The sequence below is a fragment of the Silurus meridionalis genome, chromosome 20, assembly GCF_014805685.1.
Source record: "Silurus meridionalis isolate SWU-2019-XX chromosome 20, ASM1480568v1, whole genome shotgun sequence".
NCBI classification, from domain to species: domain Eukaryota; kingdom Metazoa; phylum Chordata; class Actinopteri; order Siluriformes; family Siluridae; genus Silurus; species Silurus meridionalis.
The window spans coordinates 19,015,719-19,030,705 of NC_060903.1; the positions used below are offsets into that span (position 1 = coordinate 19,015,719).

At 40.9% G+C, this 14,987-nt stretch overlaps 1 protein-coding gene across 1 annotated transcript; it reads left to right on the forward strand.

Moving 5' to 3' along the window:
* Positions 1-1,864: 1,864 nt before the first annotated feature.
* socs6b (suppressor of cytokine signaling 6b) lies at positions 1,865-7,576 on the forward strand. The gene is made up of 2 exons (XM_046877070.1): positions 1,865-2,302; positions 2,742-7,576. Exon 2 carries the CDS (start codon positions 2,841-2,843, stop codon positions 4,356-4,358), a length of 1,518 nt encoding a protein of 505 aa, XP_046733026.1. The 5' UTR covers positions 1,865-2,302; positions 2,742-2,840; the 3' UTR covers positions 4,359-7,576.
* Positions 7,577-14,987: the final 7,411 nt, after the last annotated feature.

Sequence of the window (14,987 nt, forward strand, 5' to 3'; positions counted from 1 at the left end):
AAAATCACAGTAGCACACCGGCATGAGCAGCTCTAATAAAGTGGAGTAATTACTCCTTTCCCACTATAAGAGTCTCCAAGCTGCAGCCTTCAGCACATCTAACCACAAAAACACACAACGCTGTCAGAGAAGGAAAGTGCAGGAGGAATAAAAGCAGAATATGACATCAATTAACCAAAAGAACACACACACACACTCTTCCTGAAGCCATACTGACACTAATTAGACCACCACTGAATCATCGGAGGTTCTGTACTGAAACACGGAGCTACGATCTGACGTGCCATGGTGGTGCAGAGGTCTGTGGGGTTTAGCTGAGATCCTGATGCTGGAACTTCTAACATCATTTTACCGGCGAGATAAATACCCACAGGATCACAGGATGTGCATAAACACAATTGCTGTGAAACTGAGCGAACTTCAGCAGTATGCGCAGTGACGTTACCACTAGCGGATATCCGCCATGTCTGAAACGTGACCTGAGAACTTCCACATGGTGAAGCATAGACACGTGTCATTTTTAACAGCTTGTAAAATCAATAAATATCATATTCCACACATAAAACTGCGAGTAAATCTAAGAACTGACGTTGAATTTAATGTTATTACTAAACAGTTAAACATTCTTTACAATGGAAGAACATGGAGATGTTAATAAAGGATCTTGTTATGATTATTTTTGATATCGTTCAGTCCTACAGAGCATTAGTGAGGATATATGGTGAATAAGAAGGTTGAATTTTGCTTTTCTCCAGCACATTTCTAAAAGAATGTAAATGCATTTATGTAAACAATGAACCTTTATGTGCATACTTTGACTTTTTTATTTACTTCAGATTTCTGAGTTTATTAAATGTATTAATTTTGTGCTAGAATAAAATATATACAGTAAAAAGAACAAGACAAAGAAAGTAGAATCCGTATGCTGTGCAGAGAGAGGCAGGAAATCCAAAAGGGCTTAATTAAAGCCTCCACCTAAACCATAAAGAAATAAAAAACAAATAATGAAATTAAGAAAGAAATTGACTGCAAATTAATTACATCTGTCAAAAACCCAGGAATAAATGACTCCAAAAACAAATATAATACATAAAGTGCATAACAAAAAAGAAAACATTTCAGAAAGAATTTCTGTTCTGAGAATCAAACTACAAGTTTATGAACAAATAAACACACATTACAAGAATACACCAGATCTGGCTAAGCAATTAGGTTGATTAATTTTAACATTAAACATTTAACATTATGGTTACAGGTCAAATCTCGATGCGATGGGATTATTCTTGTAAAGAAATTATATGAGAGAAATGTGTGTAGAAGTCCTGAAAGGACATGCATTATAATGTGTTTTTCTTTCTTGTTTTGTCTCGTGATCATGAATTGTCTTGTGATCTGGCCATAATAAATATTGTTTCCTCCTGATCCAAACTTTATTTTTCTGTGTATTTGGCTTATGAGCAGCATCATAGATAACAACTGTGACCGTTCATGCACCTGCTGCCACAGACGCTTCTGGTTATTATCCACAATAAAACAATGTTTGTTATATTGAGATCACTAGAAAATAAAGGAAATAAAATTATTATAATGTGTGGCCTCTTAGGACTTCCATAGTTTCTTGGGTCATTAGGAATAAATAAAAATTGTGTTTATTTTTAAATTGATCATTTTATTGTGATCACATAATCACAAGTGAATGTCTGAATTGTGATCTTTAATAATTTTTTTTACACTTTTTCCATGTTTCTATTCCTTTATTTTCCCAAACATAACACTCCTATTTGTTTCATTCTCGTTGTATTAATTAATACGCTCTCGTGTCCTCCTCGGCCACCGTAGTGACGTTTAAAGACCCTCGCGCTTTCCCAACAAAGAGGCGTAGCGTTGACTGACAGATAGAAATGCTAACTCAAAGCTAGCACTGATGCTAGCAAGTCGAGAGGTTTTTTTTTGGTTTGATACTTTAAAATGAATACATTTTAAATGTTTGTAACAATTACACGATCTTTTAATGGTGCATAAAAGTACAGATTTCTGTGAGGACCCCTGACATTGCGGCTAATCCGCGAGCTAAAGCTAAGATGAAAAGAGGCTGTCAAAAAGGTCTCGCGCATCATTAGGTCACTACGCATGCGCGAGAGTGTTGCGCATGCGCGGCGGAGCCCCTTGTGTTAACGTATAAGAGCTAAAAAAGAGCAGGAAGAAAACGTCTTGAGGTTTTTGGGGGCTTCAGGCTTCATGTGGATTCTAAAGAAAATCATGAGGACTGCGGTTAGCTGACAGCATCCCACACGACCTGCAGGTAACGGGTTATAATCGGTGTTCATGATTGTCAGAGAACAAATTGTTCTTATTGTGTTTTCTGTTGTAGCTCAGGTGCTAATGCAGGTCCAGAGTCAGGCCTGAGGAGAACATTACCTCAGAGAACAATCTAAATAAACTGCTTCAAAACTAGAAAAAAAAACAACTAACATCACATCTAAATACATCAAGACTCACTTTTACTTTAAAAAACAGGACTGAATGTTAAAACATAAATACATCTTTACCTGCTTTTATTTCAGTCCCACTTCCACATTATTATTATTATTATTATTATTATTATTATTATTATTCTTTCTAAATGATTACAGCTATATTTTTGAGAACAGCTTTTCCACTGTCTTTGATCACATTCTGTTTCTAAGAGTTTATAATATATGTTTTATATGTAATAGTTTGTTCCTCTGTTTTCTCCTCAGACATGGCTGCCTCGTGTCAGTAGCGATGTGAAAGTGTTCACATTCACCGCAGCTTTCTTTCTGGATCAGTTTTGTGTGATTAGTTCTCACAAGTCCAGGATGAAGAAATTTAGTCTCAACACGATCAAAAAGTCGTTGAGTATAAAAGGGAAAGAAGAGAGCGAGTATGCAGTGTCTCAGCCGGACCTGTCCAGCGCCTTTCCGTCTTCAGAGCCTTCTCTTTACGGAGGCTGCTACAACAAGGACCTCGCAGATGATAATCTGGATAACAAGGAACTGAAAGGATGTAAAAGTCGCTCTAAAAGCGAAGGTCTTATGGGAACGCTGAAGAGGAGATTGTCGACCAAGCAGAAACCAAAGGTCAAAGCGAGTTCTCCGTCCGTTTGCTCGATCGAAGACGACGCTTTCTCGTCGTCCTCAGAGCCGATCACGTTCCGTGACCTGAAGTCGCAGCATTCCTCTCGCTTGCAGTCTTTACAGAGCCACCATTACAGCCCGACGCCATGGCCTCTCAGAGTGACCACCTCGGAGGAGATGGGCAACGCCAGGGTCAGCGGTCTGATCCCGTCCAGTAATTCGAGTTTGTCTCTCAATGCAATCCAGAAGAACTTCCTAGCAGACGAGATGTTTGACGGTCCGAGTCCTGACCCCCAGAACAGCGATTTAGAAATGGACGATCATGTGCCTGTAGTCATCGGTCTTTCAGCTCAGGATTACATTCAGTACGCGTTGCCTTTAGATGACGGGCTTTTCTCTGTCGACGGTGCGCCTCAGCCTTTTTGTCTGGACGGAACGTCTCCGATGGACGTCTTGCCTCAGAGCGAGTGTTCTCTCCATGCTGACGAAGACTCCATCATCAATCATGACCTCCTTTCTCCTGACATGTTCATGGATCAGTCAGTAAACCGGCTCATCCTGAACTCTGCAAGCGTTCTTCTCCAAAGCTCACACCTTGAATCTCCTCTGCTACCTCCACTTCCTGTCAGCAGTTTTTCCAGGTTCGGTGGTACCCAAGTCAGCGATTCGGTTCTGGAACATCTCAGCTTCGATCCGAATTCAGCACCAGGAGTCCAGCGGGTGTACGACGCAGTGCAGACCAGTGGGCCGATGGTGGTCACAAGTCTCACGGTGGAGCTGAAGAAACTGGCCAAGCAGGGATGGTACTGGGGTCCGATTACGCGCTGGGAAGCTGAAGAGAAGCTCACCAACCTTCCGGACGGTTCCTTTTTGGTTCGGGACAGTTCTGATGAGCGATACCTGCTGAGTTTAAGTTTTCGTTCGCAAACAAAGACGCTTCATACTCGGATCGAACATTCCAACGGTTCCTTCAGCTTCTACGAGCAACCCGACATGGAGGGCCACACGTCCATCGTAGAGCTCATTGAGAATTCCATCAGGGATTCGGAGAGTGGCGCATTCTGTTACTCCAGGTCACGTTTACCCGGGTCTGTCACGTACCCTGTCAGACTGACCAATCCCGTTTCTCGGTTTATGCAAGTGCGCTCGCTGCAGTACTCGTGCCGCTTCGTGATTCGTCAGTACACGCGCATCGACCTGATCAGGAAACTGCCTTTACCCAATAAAATGAAAGATTACCTACAGGAGAAACACTACTGAGCCTGAGGACCACGCACTTTCTAGGATGTCATAATGAACAAATGAACTTTCCATGGCTCATAAATATACATTTTTGCTTTTTTTTTTTTTTTTTTCCCAACAGAGGAAAAATGGTTTGTTTGTTCAGTGTTTGAACACGTAGCAGATTAATTGTTAAGGTCGAGTGAACACAACATATCGCTCCTGCATGCTCATTTACACTTCTAGTATTATTTCTAATTCGCATTCTGAGTCTATGAACAAATGTTAAAAGCGCTACGCCAGCGTTTCGCCTTAACGTGTTTTCTAGCACAATAATAAGCTATAAAGTTAATCTAATTTCACTTTTTGTTCTTTATTAAGGCCAGACCTGGTGTTTAAACACATCGCTGTGTTCACATTGACTGCGGTTACAGTAACAAATGATAACGTTTTAAACTAAAGGTTTTTTTTCCTCCGTAAATGAAATTTGGATCAAAATGATAAAATGTATACAATATATAATTTGACTTTTACATCAGATCTTTAGAATCATATTGCCCACTCCAAATCTTTTTATATTTTACTAAACTGACGCACCTGATCACAAATCTTTTTTTTATTTCTCCAAGTCGTTATTCAGTGGGACAAGAATTCCAAGTCTACATGAACAGAACAGACAATCCTCACTATTATTGCTGTAGCTGAGTGTGAAAGAATGTTTAAACGCAGGTGTAGTGTGTCCTGGAAATGTGACGGACATCTATATACTTCACGAACATTAGTGAGCTGAATTTTAACCTGAAGTTAAAAATTTAATAAATCAAATTAAATGTTCATCTCAAACCCTCTATAGGCTTAAAAAAAAGGTTCTGTTAGCTGATTAACACCTGGTGATAAAGATCTGCTAAAGGTTAAGTATTAATTAGCGTCCCTGTACCTGATCTGAATTTTCATCATTATTATTATTATTAGTAGAGGATCATACACTCCTGTACCATTTCCTGATTCTCCCTGTAAGTTCCTAACCCCCGTGTTTATTACCTTGTGCACTATTTTAAAGCGTGCTGTGAAAAATCCCATAATGCACTGCAACAGATTGATGTCCACATAGTAATACTGATTACCCATAATGCACTTTGTACAGACTAGGGAAGTGCTGTGAAGGATTTTATGAACACCGTTAAAGGTACGTTTGTTTATTTATATTTTGTAATGATTTTTAAGTGCAGTTATTTCTCTACAGTTTGTTTCCCGTTTCCTTTCATTCGGTTCGTCTGTCTGGTTTTTGGATCAAGAATCATTTATTCATTTTGAGTACAGTGACATCGTAATTGTTAGAGGATTGGAGAGTAGGGATTTAAAATGTCGTCACAATGACCTCCAAATAAAACGTTTAACGTTATAAAAACATCCCAAGTTCTCGCTTGATTCTCGCAACTGTAAAAAAGTGTACAGTTTTACTTCTGACTATTACACAGCACTGACACTAGAGATTCCTTCATATAATAAACATCACTTAAACACCTCTGTTTACATGCCCCTGTTGCTATAGAAACGATAATGTACAGAGCTGCTGTAATAGATCATTAATGAACATCTTGTGACCAGTCAGAATGCGTCATGATTATAACATTTTAATTGAGGTTGTCAGACAGAATTTGGTAAAGCCCCGCCCACTTCCATACACATGATGTCACAAATCATATAATCATTCAGTGGTGGTTGCCCACTGTTTTGTTGGTGTTCCAGTGGGTTCTCTGCAGGTTTATTATGTTTAGATGAAACCTTTTGTTCAGTGGGTGTGTCCTGACGTTACACTTTTATATCATGTCCAAACGAATCTTTATCAAGTAACAATTTATAAGCAAAAGCGAGTTACTAAGAAAAATGTGATCAATCGGGACCACGTCATTAGAAATGTCCCTTCCTCTCATGAAATAGTCACGCATATATTAAAAATATCTCCTCCTCATCTGTATTTATTTTTGTGTTTACGTGTGTGTGTGTGTGTGTGTGTGTGTGTGTGTGTGTGTGTGTGTGTGTGTGTAAGAATATTCATCTGGCTGCTTGTCTGTGATTTGTGGTTTTGTACCTGATTGCTGGATCTCGTACATTGCGTTACTTGAACACGTGTTGTTCTTCGTTTTAATTGTGTATTCGTTTTTTCGCTGCTCACAAACATAATCACATGACCACTCTGTGCTGTCATACGCTCATGTTCAGATCATGTCACGCTAGCTAGCTACATTAAACCCTAGGAGCGATTTCTAGCAAAAAAATATAACACAATAATACATATTTCTGTGTGGGCAGAGCTCTGTCACAAGTTCAACCCACGTATAGTGAAATATCTCACACATTTTTATTTTTTTTATCATTCATTGTTATTGTTTAGCGTACAGTTGAATCACGGTGTAATAGTCATGACTGTTATTGTGTTACTCTTTTACACGTGGTTGTATTTTAAAGCTGCAGTATGTAACTTTCTTGGATTTGGTCACATTAACATTATATTCACATAATGGATCTGTTAAGCCACGCCCCTTTAATCCAGAAACACACAGATCCTGTGCAAATCTTTTGAATTATTCTCTAATTAAATTTCATTGTTTAAAAAAAGATTCCTTTATTTGTCAACAGAAAAAAAACGCAGATTTAAAATATGGGTTTTGGTTTCGTGCCGCTGAATTTAACAGAACTGTTTCCTTTTGTTCGGTTTTTTTATTGTATTTACGACAAAACACCTGAGAATCACGTACAAAGTTCGTCTGAAATAGGGACCTTTTTTTTTTTTTTTTTTTAATGCTGCTTTTTGAACGTGAGCACAATAACGCTACCTGTGAAGACGTCTGTCTTAAATGTCTCAAACGCAAGGACAAGGAAACGTTAAACTTCCCATGATACCGGTCTTGTACGTGAATATTGCGATGTAATGTATCGGTGATTATCGGCACAGGTTTCGCTGTTCGCAGGTGAAGTGTTTTAGGGGAATTTTTTCTGTTCTTGTTGGTACTTTAGATTTTTGTATTATTGTTTGACTTTATGGCTGTTCTCCAGTCCACGTGGTTTACGGATTAAATCATATTTTTGGGATGAAATTTCTGGTTGTGGAGGAAAGACGGAGATGTGAATGTTTGGGGTTTTGGGAAATAAGTGGTGGATTTTCAGACATTTTTCCACTTATGATTTAGATCTTTGGGGGGGGATTTAAATGTTTTATATCTACTCTGAAATGTAAATAAAATCTTATTCTCCGATCTGTTCTACTCTTCTGGTTTGTTGTCTATAAACCATATTTTACAGTTTCATTGTAGGTAAAAATCTACTGATCTTTTACATTTATTATTAACACATTTATCAGATTAAAATAAGTGAGAAAATAAATGACAGTTAAATATAAACATTACACAATAAATACTTTAAATATTTAAACAAGATTTTTATTTTTATTTTTTCTCCCCAAATGTAGTCGCAGCCAGACGGCAATCACACGATGTACAGCCGGTGTACGTTCTTAACACGTGCTTTTGTGAAACAGAGACACGTGAGGCCACGTCTCAGATGATTGACAGGAGAGAGGGAGTGTTTGCTCCTCCCACCCATACAGCACGTGTTCTGGATCTTGGATTGAATTCTGAATGATGAGGTAAAAAAAAAGTCTGTTGTGTTTAAAGATAAATGTAAACAGCATTTATTTATTTAGCTTTTTTTGCCTTCTAAGTTTGTTTAGCTCCGCCCACTCCACTGTACCAAATAATGCCTTCCGTAAGAAGTCATTCTGTCAGTTTTTTATGTCTTGTTCTGATACACTGTTCAGTTAGTTTGGGACTGAATATGTTTATTCTGTAGCTGTAGTTTGTGTTCTTTTCAGTCCTATTTGCTTCCACACAGCTCTTACACACACTGAATCCTGATGATCTGGATCTTCTCTCTCTCTCCATCCCTCTACTCATTCTTTAATTGGTTTCGCCAGAGCTCCTAGTCTCTAACAGGCTCCTCTGAGGGCTCTAAATGTTTATCTCCCCGTCCCGTGACACAGCGTTCTTCATTACACTCGGCTCGGATGCTGACGTTTCAGATAAGTGTGTGAGGAGAGAACATCAGCCAGATCCTCGGCCTCATTAACGCTCATCAATCTCAATCATGCTCTGGAAGTGTTTCATAATTGTTGCAAAATGTTGAGTTTTAGTGCTGATGGTCGACACAATCAACTTAAAAATAAACCAACGTACACCGAAATGTAAACTCCAATGCCCTGGAGAACCAGTAAGTGTTCCTCAACTGTTCCTCAGGTCTGATTCTGACTCTCTGTCAAAGAACCAGCATTTCTCCTGTTTCTCATTTCCTGGATTTACACAAACAGCTCCAGTACAATAAACTCACTCAGTATTTTACACCTTATTCAGACGTCACAGGTATCAGTTATACACCTGAGGGGTTAAGATCCAAAACTTTCCTATGAGGCCACATAATTGTTGTTGGTCTGTAAGAGGAAATGATCCGGAGTGACTACAGTATTATTGTGGAGATTGGGTACCGGTGTGTGTGTGTGTGTGTGTGTGTGTGTGTGTGTGTGTGTGTGTGTGTGTGTGTGTGTGTGTGTGTGTGTGTGTGTGTACTCAGACCAGGTTTATAATTCTTTCATTCCTACTTATTGTCTCTGTGACTCGAAGAAAAAAACGAATGGATAATAAGGTGCGAGTTAAACCTCACACCTGCACTCTGGTGGAATCTGCAGCACGTCCTTCCGATGGCTGAATGCTAATGACGTGACACGGAGCAACATCTGGAAAAGACTGGGCTAAAACTCTGCTCGGGGGAGTGATGAATGCTGACGAGCACCGTGGTGTCGCCCGCACTAACTTTCCCTTTAATGTGCAGACACATGGTGCGCTCAGAAACAGGCCTACAGGGGCTGCGGGCAGATGGCAACGCTTCTCACTTTACACCACTGAAGACGTGACGAGGAGCTTCTTTACCTCCTCCTGATTCTCTCACTGTCTAATCGACAAATCCGACTGCAATCCAATCCCCCACGCTGTTCTAGTGTCCCTCAGAGGACCGCGTTGAGCGTTTCAGTTAGTTATTTAACATGTCCTGCTTTACTAACAATCACTGTTTCATCTTTATCACACGCACACAGGAACTTGGGCCAGATTTGTTAATGATTAGTATAGATTAGATTAGACTAGATTAGATTCAAAGTCAAAGCTAATGCATGCACTTAGCATCTAAACACAAATTATCACCGGGTCATGTAGTGTAAGAGGAGACAGTAAGCTACAGTGTATAAAATTACACACTTTTGAGTTTCACTAACGTAAGAACAGGAACTTGTCACTATAAATGGATAAAAAGTAAAAAAGTTGGTGCTTCCTGTGACTGTGCGTGCAGCTTTGTGCTGCCATCTGTTGGCATGTTACAAAACTTGTTTTAAAACCACAATACCACCATATATATACATATTTTACATACATTATGTAAATAAAAATGTTTATATTATACCCAGTACATCACACACACACACACACACACACACACATATACACACACACTGGAACATGCAGAAGTTCTGCAGCTGATTGTGGCTTTACCATGACACTGTATGATGCTTTTCAGGTTGATTGATTTTGATGAAAGTGATGTTAAGTCCATTTTCTCGCTGAAAAATAGATGTTCATTAGATGCTTCCAGATTTGAAGGTGTTTGAGATTCACACTCGCAGGCAGGAATAAACGTGTGGTCTCATTAATTCCATGCAGGTCCCTCGGAGGACGTCTGCAGCGTGTGTGTTTGTGTGTGTGTGTGTGTGTGTGGTTTTAAAGCTTCAGGCGGCTGATGTTCTACATTATTGATTAGGCGGCGTGTTATTCTTCCTTTTCTTCTTCTCCGGCGTTTCTCCACAATGAGCAGAACGACTCGCAACTCCAAACTCTGTGACTTAATGAGACTGAGACTCAACGCAGGAACCAGCAGATGCACTTATTTATTATTTACGCTAAGCCTGACGTCCTTCACAGAGGAACATCTCCAACTCCAAGCAGATCCCATTGCACATGTGAAGAAATAAAACACGACGATAAACATGGGACGCTCAGGAACCAGGAGAGCCGGACCTCCCAAACAGGAGGTTACAGGCGTATCGCTGAGTTTACTAAAGCTACAGGAAGTGTACGATACAGCTTCCTGTTTAACGTCTGTTCATCACACACTCCTTTATGGCCTTTATTTCATTCAATTCATGTTTATTTTTTATTGCGCTTTTAACAATAAACGCCGCAGCTTTACACAGATAATGTGGTGATAAAGAATGAACACTGCACAGAGTCGCCTCCAATCAAAGAGATCATCATCCAGAGGCAGATCAGAATGAAGTAGGAAGATCTAAGGAGAGCAGAGGAGCAGGAACAGTGGTCACTGGAACCTCAGGAGCATGTTTACCTCGACCTGGAGAATGAGAGAGAGAAGAGGGAGACGGGGGAGAGAGAGAGGGAGAGAGAGAAGAGGGAGACGGGGGAGAGAGAGAGAGAGAGAAGAGGGTGACAGCAAGAGAAGGATATGGATTATTAAATCTGATTGTTGTATGATAGTTAATGTCACTGTGCAGTTGGGACTCTGGTAAGATTCACTCTGGCAGCAGAACTAAAAGGGAGAAGCAGAAGGAAACACAGACATGAGGATCTCTGGGATAAGAAACGACCCACCACTCCATCAGAGGAGGAAATAATGAAGTACAAATACTTTGTTACTGTACTTAAGTAGATTTTTCTGGTATCAGTAACTTTTTACTTTCACTCATTACATTTTTACTCAAATATCTGTACTTTCTACTTCTCACATTTTCAAAACAGACTCATTACTTTAGTTTTGATTTATTTTGCTGAAATATACAGCTGTGTGTCATCAGCATAGCAATAGAAGCGAATCCCATGTTTATGTATAATTTCACCCAGAGGCAGCAGATATAAAGAGAAAAGCAGTGGGCCTAATACAGATCCTTGCAGAACACCAAACTTTACCTCAGAGAGTGTGGAGAACTCACCATTTACATCAACAAACTGATAGTCAAATAAGTCAGATAAGAGCTGAGCCAGGAGAGAGCTGTTCCCTTTAGTCCAACAACGTTCTCCAGTCCAGCAAGCAGGAGATGATGATCAATGGTGTGAAAAGCTGCACTGAGGTCGAGCAAAACAAGTAAAGAGACAAAACCCTGATCAGAGGCCAATAACAGTCATTTACCACCTTAACTAGCGCCGTCTCTGTGCTATGATGAGGCCGAAATCCTGACTGATACATTTCATAAATGTTCTTCCTCAGTAGATGTGAGCAGAACTGCTGTGCTACAACCATTTCTAGAATCTTGGAGATAAAGGGGAGGTTTGATATTGGACTGTAGTTGGACAGCTGATAGGGTGAAGGTCAGGTTTCTTAATTAGGGGGTTGAGAACTGCAGTTTGAAGAATTTAGGAACAAAACCAGTGCTAATGGACGAGTTTATTATTTTAAAACAGGTTTAATTCCCTCTGGAATGATCTGTTTGAGGAAACTTGAGTTTATATATAATATTTAACAATCCTATCTTTAGATCAGAGGTGCTGCTGTTCATTCAGTATTATTTCATTTAATGTTATTAGGTTACTTAAAGAGACTTTTTGAGAATTTCTACTTATAGGGTTTTTTTGGAGCACCACTCGGACATCCAGCAGTTCCGTGACCATAACCTGCTGTAGGCTACATCGCCACGCCGCATTGAGATGGAACTCTATAATATTACTGTAAGTAATGTCTGATTTACACATGTAAACATGTTCTGACACTGGAGACTCCTTCCATACATGTTAAGTGTGCGGAAAAATCGAAACCTTTACAATGGAAACGATAACAGATCAGCAACAGCGCATTAATATAAACCTGCAGCTGCTGTTACTGAGAATTTATCACCACCTCCTGACCAATCAGAGCGAAGGACTTTATTAACGCTGACATGGGGTTTTAGTTACACACTTTGCTATTGAGGTACAGAAAACTTTATGGTACAGTAGAGGAAAGTAAAGTTTATGATGGTGCAGATGGCAGTTATTAAATCTCTCAGGACGGAGAGAGAAGATGCTCCGAAGCCGTTCTCTCTGTTTATCATCAGCAGCAATATGCATTTATAGAACACATATAACTGTCCTGATTTACAGGCGAATTACATTCTGAGATAAATGAGCACACACACACACACACACTATTTACACTATTTATACAGTAGAAATATCATTTTAATTTTGAAATTAAATTAAAAAAATGTTATGCTGTCTGAGGGTGACGGGTTGCCAGGTCTGTAGTTTTTACATCATAAGCCATAGATTAGAGCACTTCCTGATCTGATCACATTAACATTGTGACAGTGTAAAGGAGGGTAGAGAGGCCGTGTCTGCTGCACTCCCACCGAAAAAACACGCATGTGTGTGTGTGTGTGTGTGTGTGTGTGTGTGTGTGTGTCTGCTGTGTGTGTAAAGCAGATTGATGGAGGGAATCCAGGTGTTTGAGAAAGACAAAACAACCAAACAGCTCATTATGCTCTCATTACGATCCGTGCGTGTGTGTGTGTGTGTGTGTGTGTGTGTGTGTGTGTGTGTGTGTGTGTGTGTGTTCTATCTACTGTCTCACCTCCCAACGATGTGACACAACGACACCCCCCCCAAATCCAAAGAGTGGTGTAATTAGGAGATATTTAGGTATAAATGGAATAATGACGATGTAAACAAATTAGCTGATGAGCTCTACGACTGTTTGTAATGAGGTGTTTGGAGATCTCACACGTATCATCATCTCCCCGTCTTCTCCTTCTTGTCTCCTTGTTTCTTTTCCTTATCTCCACTTCTCATCTTGTCCTTGGCTTCTTCTCATCTCTTCTTCTTATTTTCTTACCGTCTACTCCTCGTCTCTTTTCCTCGTCCTCTTCTTATCTCTTCTTTTAATTTTTTCCTCATCGTCTCCTCTTCTTCTTCCTGTCTCTGTATTCAGGTGTTTTACACTGCAGGTGATTAAAGTGTCTCTTTAGTGCTACAGATGCCAACCTGCTGCTCATGTTTTTCCCTGGTGTTAATCCCATACAGTACAGTGCGCAGGAGATGCCGAGCTGAACAGCTGCAGCGGTGAGAACAGGAAGCAGCCGGCGTCCCGTCCTGCAGGAGATAAATGCCCCGGCCAGGGGGGGGTTTTCTGGAGAGCCTGCTGTCCCTTTCTCTCTGAAAAGGGCAACTCGGCGTGAGCATCCAGGGCTCGGAGCCCGATCCGACGCCGTGTATAGTGTGTGTGTAGGAGTCACAGATTGGGTCGGTTCTGCTGCCCCAGCGTGGTTTCTACACGGGGGAAAAACATCAAAAGGATCCCAGACGGAGTCACACCGGAGAGAAGAAACACTGCCATCAGCCATATGACAGGAATAAGAGGACTGTGGGCATGCAGGTGCTTACACACACACACACACACACGCACACACAAGCCAAAAAGCACAGTGAGATTCACCAGCATGGAGAGAGACAGAAGCAAACTCAACTCCCCTTTACATCGATTACAGCAGGACAATAAACAAATACTCATCTTTTTTTACACTTATTTTCTAAATTACAGCCAACAAGCGCCTAGAAAATCCAGACGTTACTGAGACGTTACAGCGGGTCTGAGACGTTACTGAGACGTTACAGCGGGTCTGAGGCGTTACTGAGACGTTACAGCGGGTCTGAGACGTTACAGCGGGTCTGAGACGTTACTGAGACGTTACAGCGGGTCTGAGACGTTACTGAGACGTTACAGCGGGTCTGAGGCGTTACTGAGACGTTACAGCGGGTCTGAGACGTTACTGAGACGTTACAGCGGGTCTGAGACGTTACTGAGACGTTACAGCGGGTCTGAGGCGTTACTGAGACGTTACAGCGGGTCTGAGACGTTACTGAGACGTTACTGAGACGTTACAGCGGGTCTGAGACGTTACTGAGACGTTACAGCGGGTCTGAGGCGTTACTGAGACGTTACAGCGGGTCTGAGGCGTTACTGAGACGTTACAGCGGGTCTGAGACGTTACTGAGACGTTACAGCGGGTCTGAGACGTTACTGAGACGTTACAGTGGGTCTGAGGCGTTACTGAGACGTTACAGCGGGTCTGAGACGTTACTGAGACGTTACAGCGGGTCTGAGACGTTACTGAGACGTTACAGCTGGTCTGAGACGTTACTGAGACGTTACATCTGTGTTTAAAATTAAATTAGGATGAACTGGATCAGATTTATCGGTTTACACCGGCATTTGTCACTTTGTGACTGTGTGTTTTTTTTTATTCTTAACAAATCAAATGGAACAGTCGCATGTGGTTCATGTTGAGTAATGAACAGAAGGAATCTATAAGGGATTAATGTTTTGTTTTGGAACACATCAGATATTTCTGATTCATTAAACTCATTAAACGTTTCAACAACAACAAAAAAAACCTGAAAATCAAGAACAAGTTCAGTTTGACTTTTTACTTCACGGCCCAGAACTGATGCTGATTATCTTCATGACTCACCGCCTGCTCGTCTTCTCACCGAGTCAAAGCGCATCGCTGCGTCACCGACCCAGTAAACCAGTGAAATGGGGGGGGGGTGTGTGGGGGCTCTCGAGCAAGACGTGGAATCAGAGCGT

What these genes read in the sequence shown, in the direction of transcription:
- socs6b (XM_046877070.1), top strand. Translation starts at nt 2,841, where the DNA reads ATGAAGAAATTTAGTCTCAACACGATCAAAAAGTCGTTGAGTATAAAA.